The sequence below is a fragment of the Myotis myotis genome, unplaced genomic scaffold (genome assembly GCF_014108235.1).
Source record: "Myotis myotis isolate mMyoMyo1 unplaced genomic scaffold, mMyoMyo1.p scaffold_m19_p_20, whole genome shotgun sequence".
Classification (NCBI taxonomy): Eukaryota; Metazoa; Chordata; class Mammalia; order Chiroptera; family Vespertilionidae; genus Myotis; species Myotis myotis.
Window position 1 is genome coordinate 12,866,906 of NW_023416325.1, and position 21,156 is coordinate 12,888,061.

Here is a 21,156-nt window from a genome sequence, read left to right on the forward strand (position 1 = left end):
AGTAAGGGTCATGCAGGAGGTGGCCGATCAATGATTCTTTCTCACCATTGATGTTTCTATCTCTCTCTCCTTCTCCCTTCCTCTCTGAAATCAATAAAAATATATTTTTAAAAAGTTAAAAACAACGACAACAACAAAAAACATCATTGTATAGAAGCCCAATACATTAAAAATAAAACAAAACAAAGCTGGGCTGCTCAAGATGAAGTGGGGGCTCCCTTTCCCTTACCATCCCCAGAATGGCCCAGAGGTATCAAGGAGCACCGGCCAAACCTCTGTCATAGTGACCTAGGGAAACGGCAGATCTCTGAGCTGATGGGTGGGAGAGGGAAAGTGGCATTTTGGAAGATGGTTTGGTATTGGTCTGCATGAGGGATTCAAAGAGAAGGCAGGGACCAACTGGAAGGTATAAATGGAGAGGTGAAGGCCAGGACAAAGATGAGGACGTGGAAACAGAGAACAGAGATAGTTAGCTACAGGTAATATTTACAAGGATGACTTGTCCAAACATGGACACAGGGAATGAAGATGGAAGAGCTCAAGGAGCCATGGAGGCTCTGGCAGAATGGTCATGGGACACAGACTGGGACGTGGCAAGAGGAGTATGCAGTGAGGAGGAGACAATGCTGACAGTGAGTCCCTGGGGAGAGAGCTGAATATGTGACTTATGTGTTGTAAGAACTGGATGAGAGTTCCCAAAGCAACAATGACCAGGATGTGGGAACAGAAGAGATCTCTGAATAAAAAAAGCTGGGGAGCCCTAGCTAATTTTGCTCAGTGGATAGAGCAATGGCCTGAGGACTAAAGGGTCCCAGGTTCAATTCTGGTCAAGAGCACATGCCAGGGTTGGGCTCAATCCCCAGGAGGGGGAGCGCAGGAGGCAGCTGATCAATGATTCTCTCTCATCGTTGATGTTTCTATCTCTCTCCCTCTCCCTTCCACTCTGAAATAAAAAAAAAAACACACAAACAAACAGGTGAGGAAATTCTTCTGCCACCTGCCGCTCTGAGGATAATGGCACCAGGAGCTCAGGGTAGGGCCTCCAGATGCCCTGAGCAGGCTGGTTTTCCAATGAGTTGAGTTTTTTCTGACTGCCCCAAATATGCTCTGACCTGAAAAAAGGTGATGATTAGTGGGTCAGTGTGGTTCAGTGGTTGAGTATCGATCTATGAACCAGGAGGTCATGGTTTGATTCCTGGTCAGGGCACATGCCCAATGTGGGTGTGCAGGAGGCAGCTGATCAACAATTCTCTCTCATTATTGACTCTCTCTCATCATTGACATTTCTATCTTTCTCTAACTCTCCTTTCCTCTCTGAAATCAATTTAAAAAATATTTTTTAAAAGCTGAGGATAATGAATTTAGTGTAGCATTTCACTTCACTTTCAAGAAATATGGGAAGAGATGTCTCTCAAGCCCAATCAGGCTGCCTGATGGACAGCTCTTCGTAAGAGCAAAGGCATGTGCAGGCCCAGCCGGTGTACATGCACCAATATTGCCAAGAGTCAATGCAGTTTTCTAAAATGTGTATTTGACTGTCAAAGCCTCAGAAGACTTTTTTTAATTCTGTAGGAAAATAAGTATTTAAAGTTCAATAACGAAGGGGAAAGCAGTGTCAGAGTTCAACGAGACCAAGTAGAGAGGATGGGCAGAAAGGGCCTAAGCTGCAACACTGGGAGAAGCTCAGCTTAGCCAGATGCCATCATCCACAGGATGTCACAGGTTCGGCTTCGCCCATTTATTTACGTGCAGGACCTTTTCAGGGGCAGGGAGACCCAGGAAGCCGTAAAGGAACCAGCAGAAAAGCAGAGGAGAGGCACAGAGGAGGAACCTGGACCTGGCGACCTTTAGAGCAGCTCTGCTTCAGTGTCCAGAGCTGGCCAAGCCAAGCACTACCCGGGGCTTCCACCCCACTCCACTCTCTCTTACTGCCTTGTGTCCTCACCTGCCTGACCCACCCTCATGCCTGTGCCTGGCAGGCAGCCAGGGAAACCACATCTATGTATGGGTGTCTGCCTTGCTCCAATGAGGTGAGCCTCACCTGAAGCTGGCAGGCGGCAACCAGCGTCTCCTGGACATTGCTCAGGCTGAGCTCCAGCTCGGAAGTGTATATGAAATGCAGGATTTGGCACATGGCATTGTAGGACACACCGTGGATTAGGACCTCTTCCTGTTCCATTTCCTTCAATCCCCCAGCAAACATTCCTCTGCAAAGTGAAGACACAAGACAGTGGAGTTATACTAATTAGGCCACCAGCCCAGGCTGCAAATAGCATGAGCAGCAGGACCAAGGAGCGGGCTGACCCAGCACCACTGTGCGACAGGACACTGGCTCAATCTGAGCACTGAGTCATCCCACAAAAGGCATCCACAAGTTCCTGACCAAGTTTGAGCAACCATCCTAAAAACTATCCTGTGTCCCCTTTCATGAGCCCTAGGGAGTTACACATGAGCCTCCTGGGGGCAGAGACCATGACTGGCTTGCTTTCTGCTGCATCCACTAAGTATACTTCCTGAATCACAGCAGCAGCCCAGAGCATGTTATGAAAGAATGAATGAATGGGAGTCATCCCATTCAGTATATACTTACTGAGCACCTACTAAATGCCAGGTACCCTTCCCAGAGCAAAAGAGAACTAACAGTTAAGTACTGTGGCAAGATTCCTACATACAAAAAGTGTAATGCTAGGAAGAATGACAACAAAAAAACAAGGTATTTCAGATTGTGGGAATGCTGGGAAGGAACTCAACAGTACATATGATTGAGGAGAGCATGACTGGGAGAGTAGAGCAGGTGGAGAACAATGGGGGCAAGAAAGGCCCACTCTGAGGAACTGAAATGAGACGAGGCAGCACCTCCCCAACCGGGGTACAGGGCAAGGACAAGCTTGGCACACAGGCAGCCAGGGCAAAGAGGAAGTGAGCTGGAGGTAAGACACGGGCCAGGTCCTGCTACCCCCAGGGCAGGGTAGAGTCTAGATTTAAATCAAAGCATAATGAGATACTGTCAGGGAATTTTATGCAGGAAAATGGCATGAGCTGACTGACTCTTCAAGCTCAGGTGCTGTTGGCCAGAGTGGAAGGGCTAGAGGAGAGGTGGGAAGGTTCCACCAGACCTGGCAAGGGCCACATGGCTGGAGAGCTATAGTTGAAACTACCCTGGAGAGGATTGGAGAGAACATGCTGACAGAATGGATCTAGCAGAGTACTGGAAGAATCAGGCCCTTGACTGGGGTCATGATGCAGCCAGCTGGGCAGATGGGGACTTGAGAGGAACAGGGTCAGAGAAGGCAGTGGGAGTCCTATTGTGGCACCATCAGTGTGATATGCTCATGAGGCATCCCAGTGGAGAGTCGATTCAGAGGGAAGGGGCTGGTGGTCAGGGGAGGCGTCAGGACTAAAATATGACAACAACATAAAGATGACAGAGTAGCTATTTTTACATTTTTTAAATTTTTCAACTAGGTTAGTACACATACATAGTACAAGATTTAAAATATACAGAAGTGTGACAGCCTCTCTCTCCTCTGCTCCAGGCCATTAGGTCCCCTCCCCAGGGCAGCACTAGTACTAGAGGCAGTCCACATATCTACACTGTTTTGAGTCAATATACCTTGGAAATGGATTCTTATTGGTATATAAGGCTATCATAATTGATTTAACCCATTCCTGCTGGGGTGCACTTGGTTTACTTCTAATCTCCCATTTTTTTCATCCAATGGAGGCCCTATCCCCACATTTTCACATGTGACTGTAGGATTAATTCCTACAGAAGCAATTGTTGGGACAAAGGCTTTATATATATTTACACATTGATAGGACTGCCCATGTGCTATCAATTTTATAAGGGAGAAACCTTATAACCAATGAGAAAGGTAATCTCACCAAATGTTTAAGAGATGTGGCACTGAAAGACTGAGATGTGCCGAAACCGGTTTGGCTCAGTGGATAGAGCGTCGGCCTGCGGACTGAAGGGTCCCAGGTTCGATTCCGGTCAAGGGCATGTACCTGGGTTGCGGGCACATCCCCAGTAGGAGATGTGCAGGAGGCAGCTGATCGATGTTTCTCTTTCATCGATGTTTCTAACTCTCTATCTCTCTCCCCTCCTCTCTGTAAAAAATCAATAAAATATATATTTAAAAAAAAAAAAAAAAAAAAAAGACTGAGATGTAAACTGTCACAATGTCTTTTTAAAAAGTGTGTGTGGCCCTAGCCAGTTTGGCTCAATGAATAGAGCATCGGCCTACTGACTGAAGTGTCCCAGGTTCAATTCCGGTCAAGGGCACATGCCCAGGTTGCCGGCTCAATCCCCAGTAGGGGGAGTTCAGGAGGCAGCCGATCAATGATTCTCTCTCATCATTGATGTTTGAATCTCTCTCTCCTTCTCTCTTCCTCTCTGAAATCAATAAAAATATATATTTTTAAAAAGTGTGTGTATGTGCATGCAAAGAGAAAGCAAATATGGCAAAATGTTAACAACTGGTATTCAAGTGTTCATAATAATATTCTTTCAACTTTCCCACAGATTGGAAATTTTTCAAAATGAAATGTTGGGAAGCCAGAGTAAAGTAGAAAGAAAATCTGTTTTATACCAAGATAGGGTACTTAGAGAAGAAAATTAATTTTATAAAGTGTAATATTACAAGTAAAACCAAACTTATCAAGCATATCATCTTCAAAAGAAAAGAGAACATACCTTAGAGACAGATGAACAACTGAAAGAAAAATAAACCCTAACACCCCTTCTGTCTCTCCTGCTGTTGACCAAGTCACCAAACAAGCAGTAAGGGCAGCTAAGGGTGAAGAGGGTGCCTGCCAGCTTCTGGCTGGCCCCTTAGGCCCAGTCATGTCAGTGCCAACACATCTGCCCAGTGGAGCCCAGATTACCTATTATTTTACTTATGAGAATAGGTGTATGAAGCTCACCTGAAGTAATCACAGGATGCAGCCAGCAGGATGCGATGGGCTTCAATGTGTCTCCCCTCCACCACCAGGACTACATCGAAGAGGATGCCACTGTCCCGAAGAGCCAGTAGCCCCCGGAGCAGGGCCTGGGAATGCTGTGCGCTTCGGTAGGTGTTGTTGACACAGTGTGTGTGTGAGGGCTGCGTGGGCAACTTGCACAGCTGGGTGAATTCCTGCTCCTGTGCCATTCTGACCACCACAGCAGACCTTACCACCTTGGCCGTCAGCTGACAAGAGAGAGGGGATCGGGAATGAGTAAGGGAGGCAACACCACACCATATACGACTGGCCAGCTCTGCTCCCAGCAGCACCTGTTTCTCCCTCCAGCTTACCTGTGCTTTCCCTGTGGTCTCAAACACTCTAATTCCCTCTCCCCTCCCATCACGTGGCAAAACTTAGGACTTCTTTCTGATAACCCGTGTCCCTTCATTGCCAAGCGTCTTTATTCCACTCTGTCTCCTTCAGTATCACTGTAAGACAAGGGTTCTGGAGACATGAAATGAAACTCCCACCCACCCTGGACCCACCGTATCATCAACCTGAGTCTCAGGTTCCTCAACTGAAAAAAGGGAAATAGCCTGGCTGGCGTGGCTCAGTGGTTGAACGTTGACCTATGAACTAGGGCAGTGATGGCGAAACTTTTGAGCTCGGCGTGTCAGCATTTTGAAAAACCCTAACTTAACTCTGGTGCCGTGTCACATATAGAAATTTTTTGATATTTGCAACCATAGTAAAACAAAAATTTATATATTTTTTTAAATATATTTATTAAGATATTACATATGTGTCCTTATCCCCACGTTACCCCCTACCTCCCCCGCTCATGCCCTCACCCCCCCCGTTGTCCGTGTCCATTGGTTAGACCTATATGCTTGCATATAAGTCCTTTGGTTGATCTTTCCCCCTTACCCCCACCCTCCCCTAAGATTTATATTTTTGATATTTATTTTATATATTTAAATGCCATTTAACAAAGAAAAATCAACCAAAAAAATGAGTTCGCGTGTCACCTCTGACACGCGTGTCATAGGTTCGCCATCACTAAACTAGGAGTTGATGGTTCAGTTCCCGGTCAGGGTACATGCCTGGGTTGCAGGCTCTATCCCCTGTGTGGGGTGTGCAGGAGGCAGCCGATCAATGATTCTCATCATTGATGTTTGTATCTCTCTCTCCCTTCTTCTCTGAAATCAATAAAATTTTTTTTTTTTTTTAAAAAGGGAAAGAGTAAAAGAGGAACATAAAGCATCAGCACAGACCAGGTTCTCAAGAGCCCTTTCTCTCCCCTGAGAAAGAACAAAACAGGGGTTCTCCACGCAAGAATGAATGCATAAGAATTACAACAGGAACTTGGTTCTCTAGTGAGGCACTCTCTAAATTTGTCCCAGGACCATTCAAGTGGCTAATATCACCTTTAACGAGTGGGGTCTTTGCCAAGAATAGCTAATGTGACTGACTGCTCTGTCTTTTCTAGTAATCCTGGGAACATAAACGTAGTTACTGTCACATCAATCTCTCTCACATTCTGCTTACTGAGTATGTGGCCTCAGATAAGTGACTTCTTTTTAAGCCTATCTGCACTTCTAGAAAATGGGGATAACCATAGCATCTACCTAATTGAAATGTTATATGGAGGTGGATTATATAAAACACTCATGTCTTAGCTTCAATGTTTCTCTCTCTGTCTCTCCCCCTCCCCTCCGCTCTCTCTAAGTATCAATGGAAAAAATACTCTTGGGTGAGGATTAACACACACACACACACACACACACACACACGACACAAAACAGGCCTGAGTGATCCAGGAACTGCCTTTTTTACAGAGATTCAGAGATTCAAGATCATCTGCATCATGTTTTAAATTTAAGGTTACCGCCAGGCTGGTGTGGTTCACTGGTTGAGCATAGACCTATGAACCAGGAGGTCATGCTTCAATTCCTGGTCAGGGCACATGCCCAGGTTGCAAGCTTGATCCTCGGTAGGGGGCATGCAGAAGGCAGCCTATCAATGATTCTTTCTCATCACTAATGTTTCTCTCTCTCTCCTCTCCCTTCTACTGAAATCAATAAAAATATTTAAAAATATAGCTGGTTTGGCTCAGTGGATAGAGCGTTGGCCTGGGGACTTAAGGGTTCTGGGTTCGGTTCCAGTCAAGGGCACATGCCCAGGTTGTGGGCTCGATACCCCGTAGGGGGTGCGCAGGAAGCAGCCGATCAATGATTCTCTCTCATCATTGATGTTTCCATTTCTCCCTTCCTCTCTGAAATCAATAAAAATATGTATTTAAAAATAAATAAATAAATAAAATCAAGGCTATCTTCTAATACTTGAGTCAGTATGTTTTAAAAAACTGATTTGAGTGGGGGGAAAAGGTTTGAATAGGAGGCTCAAAAACTAATCAGTAAAACAAACCTACTGCAAACACACTGGCCACACACTCCAAACCAACCAGAAGTGACCATGGACAGCCAGCTGCTCCAGATCAGGGGTCGGCCAGTCCTGCCCCACACGGTGTAGTCAAGCCTCACACTCTCCAGAGCCAACTGGTGGTTCTGCGAGGTCCGAAAGGTTGGCGACTGCTGCTCCAGAGCACAGCCAGCCACTTGGCGGCGCAGAGGGGCCACCTGCCACAGGGCCTTGAACATCTACCTGCCTTCCCCACCTCTAGCTACTACAGGATCCCCTCCTGTAAATGTTTCTTCTCCAGTTCCCTACTGTATCTTTACAAGAGAAAATGGAAAACAGATTCTATGACAAAACTTGCCTCTGACTACTACTGGGGCTCAGGAGCACCACTGCCTCCTCCTCCTCTCCCAGGACCTGCTTCCTTTGTACCCTCCCTTGCTTCCCATCGAACATGCTCTCCTCTGTGCTGGTCCCTTGGGAGGCCTCTGCCCACCCACTCCTTCTTCCCCACCCTCATGTGGAGCCAAGACATATCCCCATGCTGACCAACCTCTCTTGGCGGGAAACTGCCCTATGACAATACTCTTTTCTGACTTCTTCCCTTCAGCCAGCACATACTGCCCAAGCCCACCCCTCTTTCCCAAGAGCCTCCCCTGCATTCCCAATCACACCTCCAACTAGATTCCTAATCCAGCCAGAAGCCTTCCCAATCGGTCTAGTTTTGTTACTGATACAACCACCATTTCCATGTCAGAAACCTCATGATCTCAATGGTCTCTTTTCCTGTATATTAGACTCACTAATGCCATTCCACCATCTCAGATGACCACCCCCTTATGCCTCCACAGCCACCACTTCGGACCAGACCGCAGCAGTAACATCCCAACTGGTTTCCTACCAACTGTCACATCCTCCAAAGCTCCCCAAAACGCTCCATGAGTGTGCCACCTGACTTCTCAAATGCTGGCTCCATACTGCCTCCAACCGGGGCTCCGGTGATGTGGCTCAAAACATTCCTTCCCTGTACTCTGTCACCAGCTGTAATTCCACACAACACTAGACAACGGAGAAAATGAGCAAACTAGAACTCAAGCAAATCAATGTGAAGAAGTCTCAAAGCCACACAGAAAAAGAACAGCACATTGCAGAATACTTGTAGTATAATTTTCCTTACAAAAACTTTGAAAACAGACAAAACAATACTGTCCAATACTTCTTACAGACAGGTGTTATGGTATAAAATAATATAAACACATGGGAATTCAGAGTCATGATTATCTTCAGGAAGAAAAAAGGGAATGTTTTTCTTTAAAAAAAAACACAAAACAACAAAATATTAGGATCCGATAGGGAGAAGTGGTATGTTATTCTCTGTACTTTTTCTGTCACTGTGAAATATTTAATAATTGAATTCTCAAACTTTTATTTGAATATGTAATACATTCACTTGATTCATATTCAAAACGCACAAACAGGCACATTATACTGAAACCTACATTTCCTTCCCACCTATAGCCCAACCAGAAGAAAGTACAATTATTTCCCCAACACCCTTCCAGGTGGTACCTTTGGAGTCACAGGAGAATCTCTCAATGTACATCCTCCCCCCTTTTTACTAGTTTTGTATATAATTTCATGTTCCTCCCACAGCCCATTATATGGACAACCATTCTTTACCGAACATCTGGGTTTCCTCCATTTGCTATTGCAAACAATTTTGCACTGAAAATCATTATGATGTGCCATATATATGCCGTGGTTATCAAAGGAAAATTTCCTAGCTACAGAACTGAATCATTTCAATTTTAGTGTATGTCACTTAAATAGATATTGCCAAATTGCCCTCCAGTGAGATTGTACCGATTTATTTTCCCACCAGCAAACGCATAACAACCTGATTCCAACCGCTGACTAGATCACAACAGTGTTTCTTTTTTATCTTTGCTGACTTAGTTGAAAAACTATCTGACAGTGTAACTACTTCTGGCAATTGACAAAATCATTAAAACTGGCAGGTGTTGCTCACTGGTTAGAGTGCGCCCCAGACACCCAGGGGTCCAGACTAAAATCCTGGTCAAGAAGAGCAGGTTAAAAAAAAAAAAAAAAAAAAAAGAAGAAGAAGAGCAGGTACCTGGGTTGCCCCCAGTAGGGGCTTGTGTGGGAGGCAACCAATCCATGTGTCTCTCTCACATCCACGTTCCCCCCCCCTTCAGTCTCTCTAAAAAGCAATGGAAAACTATCTAAATAAATAAATGAGCCTAAAAACAAAAGTCTAATGCAGTACATCCTTTGTGATTCCTTCCCCGTGCCTGTTTTTTCTGAAATAATGTTCTTAGGAGCTCACGGGGTGGCACCCTCCGTTCTCCTGCTCATTGTACAGGGGTTAGGCTATCACGAAGCCCTTCCCTAGATGAAGTGCCTCGGTCCCCATAACATTCATCTCGAGCAAGGCCCCTCCACTCCGTGCTGCTCGGAGCTGCAGGAGAGAACAGGAAGCTTTATGTCCCAAGTAGGTGCAAACCCAAGGGCATGCAACAAAGTTTCACGAACTCGTGCATGACAAGCGTCAGAGCGCTTTTGATGAATTTTCAACTCAAACCACCTACTGACTAGGCACCTGCTGCTCTGCAGAGCCCCTCAAGGAACCTCAGTCCTTGGCAGCACGAAGCCAGGTCTGCAACAAAGGGAAAGGGGCAGCCCCGGGGGGAGGAGGAGAGAGGGAAGGGGGTCCTGATTTCCAGGCGGGGAAGCCCCGTAGGGGTGCCCACCCGGCGGCACCCTGGATCGAGCCTCCCAGGAAGCGGAGCTGGAGCATCGTGGCGCGCCACCCCTGCGGCCCCGGACGGCCCCGCGGAGGCCCGGCGCGAGGGGGGCCTGGGGGGCCTGGGGGGCTTGGGGGCGGAGCCGCAGGGGGCCCCGGGGCCGGCGCGCCTGGGGCTGGAAGTAGAACGGGCGGCCGCAGCTTTAGAACCGGAGATTGGGCACTGACAGCGCGATCCCTGGCTCCTCGCAGGAAGCCGCGCGGGCTGGCGAGGGGGGGCTCTCCTGGCTGCAGCCCCCGGGACCCAGACCCTCGGCCCTGGCGCGCGGCGGAGGAAACTGAGGCTCGCAGGCCGGGGTCCAAGGTCACAGCCGGCGCGGCAGCCCAGCCCGGACCCGCCCGCCTGTTGCAGGACCCGCCGGCGCAGCGCCGAGGGTCGCTGTCGGGAAGGTCGCGCTCGGACCCGCCGCGGGGAACCGGGCGGCAGGGGGCCAGGAGGCCCGAGGGCCCTACAGCCCCGCGGTGGCCCCGGGCCGCAGCGAGCGCCCGCTCACGGCCCGGCCGCAGCCGGGGGTCCCGCCCGCCGTGCCCCCGCCACGTCAGGCCCCTGGCCCTCCTCAGGCCGCCGACCCTCGCCTCCCGCCGGCGCCTGCCCCCGCGTCGCCGGGTCCCCCCGGCTGCTTGCCCGGGCCCCGCGACCTCGCCCGGATCCAGCCTCTCTGCCGCCCGCGCTCCCCGCCGCCCGGCCCGCCCGGCCAGCGCCACGCAGCTCACCTGGAGCTGCCGGGAGCCGAGGCCGCACTCGCGGGAGGCGGGGGCGGGCGCGGGCGGGCGCGGGGCGGGGCGGGGCCTGGGGGCGTCACGTGGTCGGGGCTGCGCAGGCGCGGGGCTGGCGGGGAACTGAGGCCGGGGGGGCGGGAGGGGGCTGGTCCGCTGGGGGCCGCGGGCCCGGGTCCTCCGTGCGGCCCCGGGCGAGGGGAGGGGCGCCGGGAGGGCGGCTCGGTTTCTCTCCGAGAAGGGTGACCGTTGGCCGTGCGTCTCCTCGCCTGGCACAGCCCCAGGCACCTGGCTGGGCTGGACGAATTTCTTCAGGCGGAGGTCGCCCCCTGCACACGCATCCCTCGTTCCCTCCCTCGTTCCCCCCTCCGTCATTCTCTCCCTCCTTCCCCACTGATCACCTCCCTATTCATTCCCTCCCTCCCTCCCTCCTTCCCTTCTGTCATTCATGCATTCACTCACTCACTCACCCATTCATTCATTCATTCATTCATTCATTCATTCATTCATTCATTCATTCCTCCCTCTCATTCTCTCTCTCACTGGCACATTCATTCTCTACTTCCCTTCCTTTTTCCCTCCCGCTGAGTCCCTTCAAGTCAGCTGTGCTTGCCAGTGGCCTGCCCTCTGCTGGACGTTGAGCAGAGGCGCTCAAGGCCGCCAGTGTGAACAGGTGTTTTCCTGTTTACTGAGGTTCTGGAGTAAATCCAATTCCCAGGCCAAAAGCTTGGTCCCAGCCGTCTGCCCGGAGGCTCTTGGCATTCCTTTTCCCCCGCCTGAACTCTAGGAGGATCCCGTCCTGCCAGGCTCATCCGTCAAGGGCGTGTCCGGAGGTTAGAGCCAGCAGAGCCTCCTGATAGATAGGGTTAGCGTGTCCTGCTCTGCCGGATGGGCTGTGGCTAAAAAAGGAAAAAAAAAGTCGGAGGACTGTAGAAGAGGAAGGCAATAGATGAAAGAGAGGCACTGTCCTGGCTGAGGCTGGACAACTGCCTGAGGGTCTGGACAAAGGCCAGAAGAGTAGGGTCGGCCTCCAGGAGCCTCCAGGAGCCGAGGTTCCCAGTGGGAGTGGGCCCCTATGAAGTCTCTCTGGAGAAGGTGACGCCCTCACCCAGGGCGGTGGAACAGATGAGGACTTTGGGGGAGCAGGAAAGGCACTCCAGGGATGGGACCATGTCAGTAAGGTCACGGAGGTGAGGTCCCGGAAGCCAGTAGTCGGGAGGCTGCCAAGAGTTTCTACGTCTGGAAGGAAATTCGAGGACCAGACCCTGCCTTCTGGAGGTGGCTGTGGCCCTGAGAGCAGCCTTCAGCCAGGGCAGGCTGATGCCACAGTGGGTTGCAGAGCCTGGAGCGTGGGAGGAAGCACAGCAAGGGTGCAGCCGGGAAGCTATTGTCTCAGGGGAGCAGGGAGTGAGGACAGAGGGTAATGCTGGTTGGAGATCTAGAAAGGGGGCAGGTTCCTCAGTACACAGGAGTGATGGATGAGGAGGGATGAGCCCAAGAGATGGAGAGAGACAGTAGGACCACCCCCGTCACAAGGAGGCTGTAGCAAGAGCAGGTTTAAGGGACGACAAGGCTCACCTTGGCCCCAGGCAGGGTAAGGAGTGTGCAGATGTCCAACTAAGGGCCTTTCTGGGGGAGTCAGGCTAGAGGTGAGGTTATGGGCTGGAGAAGGTGCACCAAGCCAAAACAAGTATGGGGAAAAGGAGAGTAGGCTGAGGGCAGAGTAAAAGGCACACTGGTTTCATATATATATATACTTTCATATATATATATACTTTTCATATATATATAATACTTTCACTATACATATATATAGTGAAAGTATTACATTTGTCCCCTTACACACTGGTTTTCCACGGGGCACCCAGAGAGCAGGAACCCAGAGAGGGAATGGGAGGAGCAACCTCAAAGGCCCAATGGGGTCAGTTGTGAGGGTGGCCTCAGAGGGTAGAGGAGGCAAAGTCCTGCAACAGAGAGGCTTTTAATGTGTTCACCGGAGCCCTTTAATGGAGTCGCAGAAGCCAGCCTACTGTGCCTGTTTGTGAATCAAGGCGAAGACAGGAAGACTGCAGGGGGGTGCCTGGTCTCTGAGATGTGAACAGATGGGACCACCGTTGTAGGGGAGAGTACCTTCAGGGGAGCAGGGAGGAGCTAGTGGGTGGAGAGAGCAAGGATGAGTGAGGGGGAGGAGGCCAAAAGTGATAAGTTCAGTGGTTTTAAATACATTCTTTTTTTTTCTTCTTCTATTTATTAAATTGATTGGAGTGACATTGGCCAACATGAACATATGGGTTTCAGGTGTGGGTTTCTATGTTAACAAGATCTGTATCCTCCACCCAAAGTCAAATCTCCTGTCACCTTATATTAGGGGCCCTATTCTCCCCCCACCCCCTTCCCTCTGACAATCACCACACTGCTGTTTGTGTTCACGAGTTTCAGTTTCATATCCCACATGTGAGTGAAGTCACATAGTTCTTAGCTTTTTCTGGCTGACTTATTTCACAAGCATAATGTTCTCAAGGTCCATCCATGTTGTGGCAAATAGCGCTATTTCATGCTTTCTCATAGCTGAGTCGTCTTCCACTGTGTATATGGACCACATCTGCTTTATCCAGTCCTCTATCTCTGGACTCCTTGGTTGTCTCCATGTCATAGCCACTGTGAATAATGCTGCAATGAATACAGGGGTGCATATATCTGTTTGAATACATGATTGAGCTTTTCAGGTATTGGAGCTTCTGTCTTGCTCTGCCTGCAGGAAGTGAGCCACCGTGTCATGGAGACACTAAAGCAGCCCTAAGGAGAGGACTCCATGGTACTGAGATCTCTGTCAAAACCAGCACCAACTTGTCAGTCATGTGTGAGCTGTCTTAGAAGCAGATCCTCCAGCCCCAGTCAGGCCTTCAGAGGACTGTAGTCTTCTGAAGTCCAACATCTGCTTGGAACCTTAAGAGAGACTGAGCCTGAACCTGGCTAAATCTCTCCTAAATTCTTGACCCACAGAAACTGTGAAAAATAATATATGTTTTTATTGTTCTTAACTGCTTGTCTGTGGCACTTTTGTTTTCTGTGGTTTCAGTTACCTATGGTTAACTGTAGTCCAAATATAGTAAATGGAAAACTCTAGAAATAAACATTTCATAAGTTTCAAATTGTGCACCTTTTTAAAAATTATTTTTTTTTATTAATTTCAGAGAGGAAGGAAGAGGGAGAGAGAGATAGAAACATCAATGATGACAGAGAATCATTGATTGGCTGCCTCCTGCATGCCCCCCTCACCCCTCCACTGGGGATCCAGCCCACAATCCAGGCATGTGCCCTTGACCTGAATCGATCCCAGAACCCCTCAGTCCACATGCCAACACTCTATCCACTGAGCCAAATAGGCTAGGGCTTGTGCACCATTTTTTAATTTTTAAAAAAATATATTTTATTGATTTTTTATAGAGAGGAAGGGAGAGGGATAGAGAGTTAGAAACATCGATGAGAGAGAAACATCGATCAGCTGCCTCCTGCACACCCCCTACTGGGGATGTGCCTGCAACCCAGGTACATGCCCTTGACCGGAATCAAACCTGGGACCCTTGAGTCCTCAGGCTGACGCTCTATCCACTGAGTCAAACTGGTTAGGGCTTGTGCACCATTTTGAGTAGCAGAATGATACCTCCCACCTCTGGCTTCATCCCACCCAGGAAGTGAACCATCCATTTGTCTAGCATCTCCACACTGTATACGCTACCTGCCCATTAGTCACTCAATAGTTATCTTGGATATCAGATTAGATCAGTGGTTCTCAACCTTGGCTGCACATTCGAATCACCTGGGAATCTTTTTAAAATTCTGATTTCTGGGCCTCATCCTCCGGAATGAGGATTTAAAAAAGATTCCCAGGTGATTCGAATGTGCAGCCAAGGTTGAGAACCACTGGATTAGATCGATCAGTTCAACTGTGGTGGTACTGCAGTGCTTGCGTTCAAGCAACCCGTATTTTATTTAATGATGGCCTCAAAGTCATTCACATAACTTTTATTACAGTATATTGTTATAATTGTTTCTACTTCGTTATTATTCTGTTAATCTCTTACTGTGCCTAATTTAAAAATTAAACTGTAGTATAGGTATGTATAGGAAAAAACACAGTAGCAAACTATACTTTATTAGTAATTTAAAAATATATATAGTGTTACCAGACCAAAGTCTGTGTGCATGATGCTTCAAAAGGCCAAACTCAAAACAGCAGAGTTTGAAGTAAAGAAATGTTTGCTGCCCTAGCCAATTTGGCTCAGTTGATAGATAATTGGCCTGTGTACTGAAAGGTCCCAGCTTCGATTCTGGTCAAGGGCACATGCCTGGGTTGCGGGCTCGATCCCCAGTAGGGGGGCATGCAGGAGGCAGCCAATCAATGATTCTCTATCATCATTGATGTTTCTATCTCTTTCTCCCTCTCCCTTACTCTCTGAAATTAATAAAAATATATTTAAAAAAAAGAAAGAGACAAAAAAGAAAGAAATGTTTACTGATCAAAGAAGGTCAACCTAGAAGATGGGAGACCTAGTAGTACCTCAAATCCATCTTAAGATAGTACAGAGTTCAGGATTCTATTATGTCAAGGGAGGGAAGATGGGAGGGATGAGAGGTGATTGAGGACCTGCAGACAGCTGGGTGCCAGCCGGGTCTAAGGAAGAGGAACACTGAGCATAGTCTGTTGACCTGTTGACCCATCTGGATGTGAGTTCCGTCAAGAGGTTCCTGCGATCATTATTATTTTCTAAAAATATTTTTATTGATTTCAGAGAAGAAGAAAGAGACAGAAACATCAATGCAGACAGAGAACCACCAATCTGGGACTGGCTGCCTCCCACACGCACCCCACAGGGAACGGAGCCCACAGCCTGGGCATATGCCCTGACCAGGAATCCAAAATGCTCAACCAGGGCTGGGCAACAGTCATTATTTCTGTACATACTTTCTTTATCTCCTCTGGAGAGGGAGGCACCTTCTGGTAAGGGGCTGTTTTTGTAAAACTCAAGCCTCAAGCAGAATTCCTCTAATGATTAGCATGTTTATACGCAAGACTAAGCAGAAGGTATTAACCTGAAGGTCATGGGAACAAAGCATGATTGAGCATGATGGAGTCAGAGGCTGGCCATTTTACTCCGTTACCGCAGTATGTACAGAGTTCAGTACTATCCCTGGTTTGGTTTCAGGCAGCCACTGATAAGGGGAACTACTGTAATTTGTTATGCAACAGCATTAGATAACTAATATCTATAATTGGCAGTAGCTATTTCCATTTAAATAAAGTGCAAAGTGGCTCTAAAAACAATTCTACTCTGGGTATCTATTTTTTTTATTCAAAATGAGCTGTCAGCACTTGGGTATCTATATTGAAGAAAAAACCCCAGATGGAATCAAACCAGCATAGCAGAGGATATATATCATAATGTTAATGTAAAAAACAACAACATTGAAACCTGTAAAGAATTTTTGTGAGTTTATTTGAGCCAAACTGTTGACATATGCCGGGAAGCAGAACTTGAAGGAATTGAAGTAATGCTCTGGAGAATAGTGGTTTACATTTGTATTTATACATTGCAATCAAAGGAAAGGGAAGTGGGTGAGTTACGTGAAATCCATTGGGGATAAACTAAAACTAGAGAGGCGGGAGAAAGCAAAGTAGGGAAACTCCTGGGATTGGATAAAAAGTAAAATGATAGACACATCAGGAACAATTAACATAATGAAGGCATTTGTGGTATCTGTCCTGGCACCCAGCATATTAGGTTGTGCCCCAAGGGGTCCAGAAAAAGGGAAGTTACAAGTTACCCAGACATTTCAAAGGGTATGTTATTATAGATGCAAAAAGACAGATAGGCTCAGTTAAGGTAAAGGTTGACCTTGTCAGTGAAGATACCAGTCTAGGATATAACTACCCACCATAACTACTTTTAGTTAAAGTTTAATTTCAGACCATCCTTTGTGGTTACTTTGGTCTCTGAGTTTGCAAGACTGCCATGCAGGCCTCCCTTGACCTTGTCAGGTTAGCATGTGGCCCCTTTTATCCACAGCAACATATTTTCAACTCTGAAAAAGTGAATGTCCATAAACTACAGTGTATTGCTTCTGTGGAAGGACCTGCCGTGGGTGATCTAGGGGCTGCGATGTAGCAATAACTCTTAAAAAATATATTTTTTTACTAATCTCAGAGAGAGAAAGGGAGAGGGAGAGAGGGATAGAAGCATCAATGATGAGAGAGAATCATTGATCTGCTGTCTCCTGCATGCCCTCCTGGGGATTGAGCCTACAACCCAGGCATATGCACTGACCAGAAATCAAACCATGACCTACCAGTTCATGGGTGGGCACTCAACCACTGAGCAACACTGGCTGAAATAACTCTTATTAAGTGACAAGGACAGCCCTGGCCAGTCCAGTGTTGTTTAGTAGTTAGAGGGTCAGCTGGTGCACTAAAGAATCGTGGTCAAGGGCACATACATGGATTGCAGGTTTTATCCTCAGCCCTGGTTCAGCATGTGCAGCTATGTCTCTCTCTCTCTCTTTCCCCCTGCCCCCTCCCTCTCTTCTTTCCACTCTCTCTGAAAAATCAATGGAAAAAATGTGCTTGGGAGAGGATTAACACACAAAATAAAAAAAGTGACAAGATACATAGTGAGTAGATACATAGTATTTATGTAAGAAACAACCATAGCTTTTAGTATTGAAACCATCCACAGCCTTCAGCTCACTGTCTCCATCAAGATGACTTCTTATGATGCCTTGCTGTTCCAATAGGACTTTATTTGGGAGGATAAAGTTGCAAATAACTGTATTGTTTCTTTTAAGAACTTTCAGGAGAGAATCTATTTATCTGAACAATAGGCTACTCAACTAGTTACTATCAGAGGGATAGTCTCATCTCAGAACAACAGAGGTCAATTGAACACGTTCAGGGTCTGTTTACTCTTCAGGGGTTTCCAACCCTTCAGTTAGAGGTGTCCTTCATTCCTGAAGTGTTCTATCAGGAGCGCTGCCCCGTAATAATCAATTTCCAATATTGAAAGACCCACACCAAAAGCCTTATAAATATAGGGTGAGGCAAAAGTAGGTTTACAGCTGTTCCTGTGGAAAATTATATATATAAAAGGCTAATATGCAAAGTGTCCCCTTGGGAGTTTGACTGGGAGACCGGGAGTTCGACCACTTGCTATGTTATGCACTGACCACCAGGGGGCAGTGCAGAACGAAGGAAGGCCCTGGCTGGCAGCCAGAAGGCCCCAATCGGCCCTGATCACCAGCCAGGCTTAGGGACCCTACCTGTGCACGAATTTCGTGCACCAGGCCTCTAGTTAATAAATAATAATACAAGAATTAACTCTGTGTTTTGTGTACTCACAACTGTAAACCTACTTTTGACCTACCTTGTATAAACATCTGGCTTTTGACCCCTGCTTCCCATACAATTCCATTTTCACACACAAAATTAACAATAATTTCTTAATATCACCAAATAGTCAATCACATTTCCCAATTATCCTGTACATGTCCTTCTTTGCTGCTTTTTGAAGTTTATTTGAATCAAGATCTAAACCGGGATCTCACATTGCAGTTATGGGATGCCTCTAAAGTCTCTTTTAATCTTTGGGTTCTCCTCCATGTTGTATTTCTCTTCTTGTTGAAGAAACTGGGCCCTTTGTTCTGTAGCCTCACCCGGGCTAAATTTCAGCTTATAATATGACTACAGGCCCGGTGAATGAATTCCTGCACAGGTGGGGTCTGAATGGCCTGCCCACTGGTCGAATTGGGGTCGGGGAGGGCTGACTGGGGGTAGGTCTGGCTGGGAGGAGGGACCACAGGCAGTTGGTGGGCTGGCCCCGCCCCCTGGTCAAACTCTGGTTTAAGTCCCAGTCGAGGGACAATTTGCATATTACCCTTTTATTATAATACTAGAGGCCCGGTGCACAAAACTTTGTGCACTCGGGGGGGAGAGGGGGTCCCTCAGCCCGGCCTCTGCCCTCTCGCAGTCTAGGACCCATCAGGGGATGACCACCTGCTGGCTTAGGCCCGCTCCCTGGGGGATTGGGCCTAAGATGGCAATCAGACATCCCTCTGGCAGCCCGGCAGCCCTCGGGGGATGTCCACTTGCCAACAGGGAGCAGGCCTAAACTGCAGTCAGACATCCTTAGTGCTGCTGAGGAGGCAGGGGAGGCTCCCACCACCACCGCTGTACTGGCAGCCATTAGCCTGGCTTGTGGCTGAGCAGAGCTCCTCCCATGTGAGAGTGCCCTGACCACCAGAGGGCAGCTCCTTCATTGAGCATCTGCCCCCTGGTGGTCAGTGTGTGTCATAGAGACCAGTCATTCCCAGTCCTTCTGCTGTTAGGGTCAGTTTGCATATTACCCTTTTACTATATAGGATAGAGGCCTGGTGCACGGGTGGGGGCCGGCTGGTTTGCCCTGAAGGGTGTCCTGGATCAGGATGGGGGTCCCACTTGGGTGCCTGGTCAGCCTGGATGTGGCGATGATGGCTGTTTGCAGCTGGTCACACCCCCTCCAGGGTGGGGGTCCCCACTGAGGTGCCTGGCCAGTCTGGGTAAGGGGCTAAGGACCGTTTTCAGGCTGGCAGGTGATTGAAGCTCCCAATCTCTCCTTTTTTTCTTTTTTCTTTCTTTCTTTTTTTTTTTTAAATATATTTTATTGATTTTTTACAGAGAAGAAGGGAGAGAGCTAGAGAGTTAGAAACATTGATGGGAGAGAAACATCGATCAGCCGCCTCCTGCACATCTCCCACTGGGGATGCGCCTGCAGCCCAGGCACATGCCCCTGACCGGAACCGAACCCGGGACCCCTCAGTCTGCAGGCCGACGCTCTATCCACTGAGCCAAACCGGTTTCGGCTCTTTTCTTTTTTTTTATTCTGGGATTTATTTACCTTCTATGGCTGTCACTGGAGCTGAGAGACAGTTTTAGCTCTGAGGCTCAGCTCCAGCTCTGAGACCTCGGCTGCTGAAAGCAGGTATCTGGGTTTGTTTGGGTTCTATAATTGTAACACTGTTGCAACTCCAGCTCTGAGGCCCAGCTGGCTGAAAGCAGGTTTCTGGGGATTGTTTAGCTTCTATAATTGCAACATTGTTTCTTAGAGTGCAAGTTCAGAGGCCGGCAGCGGCAGGCGGGGAACATTGGCTTCCTCTATCACTGGAGCAAGCAAGCCTCCTGTTTGCTTCAGTTGCCTGGCTGCCGGCCGCCATCTTGGTTGGCAGTTAATTTGCATATCTCGCTGATTAGCCAATGGGAAGGGTAGCAAAGTTACGGTTAATTACCATGTTTCTCTATTATTAGATAGGACTGGAGGCCCAGTGTACGTACGAATTCATGTACCAGTGGGGTCTCTTGGCTTGGCCTGCAGGATTGGGCCAAAACTGGCTCTCCAACATCTCCTGAGGGGTCCTGGATTGTGAGAGGGCGCAGGCCAGGCCAAGGGACACCACCAGTGCACAATCGGGGCCAGGGAGGGACATGGGATGTTGGCCAGCTGGGAGGGCTCCAGGGCATGTCCAGCCCATCTCGCTCAGTCCCAATCGGTTGGACCCTGGTGGTCAGTGCACGTCATAGCGAGTGGTTGAGTGACCTTAGCATATCAGTAGCATAGTACACTTTAATTGGTTGAACGGCCAACTGGTCGACCGGACACTTAGCATATTAGTCTTTTATTATATAGGATGATGATGATGATAACCGCTGGTGGGTATGCAAACTGCTCTCTTTGAATGACAAGATTTATAATGTTTGGTTCTTATGTTTCTATCATGTATTGCCTTTTTTTGTTGTTATTGTTGTGCTGTTAATCCTATCCCAAGGCTATTTTTCCCACCGATTTTTATAGAGAGTGGAGGGGGAGAGACAGAGAAACACATACATGCCCTTGACCGCCATTGAACCTGGGACCATTCAGTCAGCAGGCAAAACCAGCTAGGGCCCCAAGATACAGAGTTTTAAAAAATTATTTTTGGGTGGATGAGAGCAAAAAAAGTTTGAAGATGTGAACAGATCTCCTAGTAACATGAGACCTGAAACCTCGTAGGCAAGAGGGGCGCTGGGAGAGGTGCGAGTTGTTTGAGCGACCCTGGAGGCGCCCAGGACACCCTCATGTGGCCGGAACTCCATTTCCCATAGGCCCGCACGTGCAACTCCATTTCCCACAATTCCCGCTCCGCTTCCGGCGTGGCCGAGGCGCAGTGGATAGCTTCCGGGTTTG

The 21,156-nt window shown here is 48.2% G+C and overlaps 1 protein-coding gene across 2 annotated transcripts in view; it reads right to left on the minus strand.

Annotated features, from left to right (window-relative positions):
- Positions 1 to 10,952, minus strand: part of KLHL22 (kelch like family member 22) — a 35,311-nt gene extending 24,359 nt beyond the window's left edge. The window contains exons 1-3 of one of the 2 annotated variants that reach the window (XM_036354272.1): positions 10,904 to 10,952; positions 4,927 to 5,192; positions 2,042 to 2,207 (exon numbers count right to left, since the gene is read on the minus strand). In XM_036354272.1, the coding sequence (XP_036210165.1) occupies positions 2,042 to 2,207; positions 4,927 to 5,153 (393 nt within the window). In that variant the 5' untranslated portion in view covers positions 5,154 to 5,192; positions 10,904 to 10,952. Of the gene's footprint in view, positions 1 to 2,041; positions 2,208 to 4,926; positions 5,193 to 5,297; positions 5,450 to 10,903 lie in introns of those variants that run through there. The other variant, XM_036354273.1, reaches the window with a different exon arrangement.
- Between the last annotated feature and the right edge of the window lie 10,204 nt (positions 10,953 to 21,156).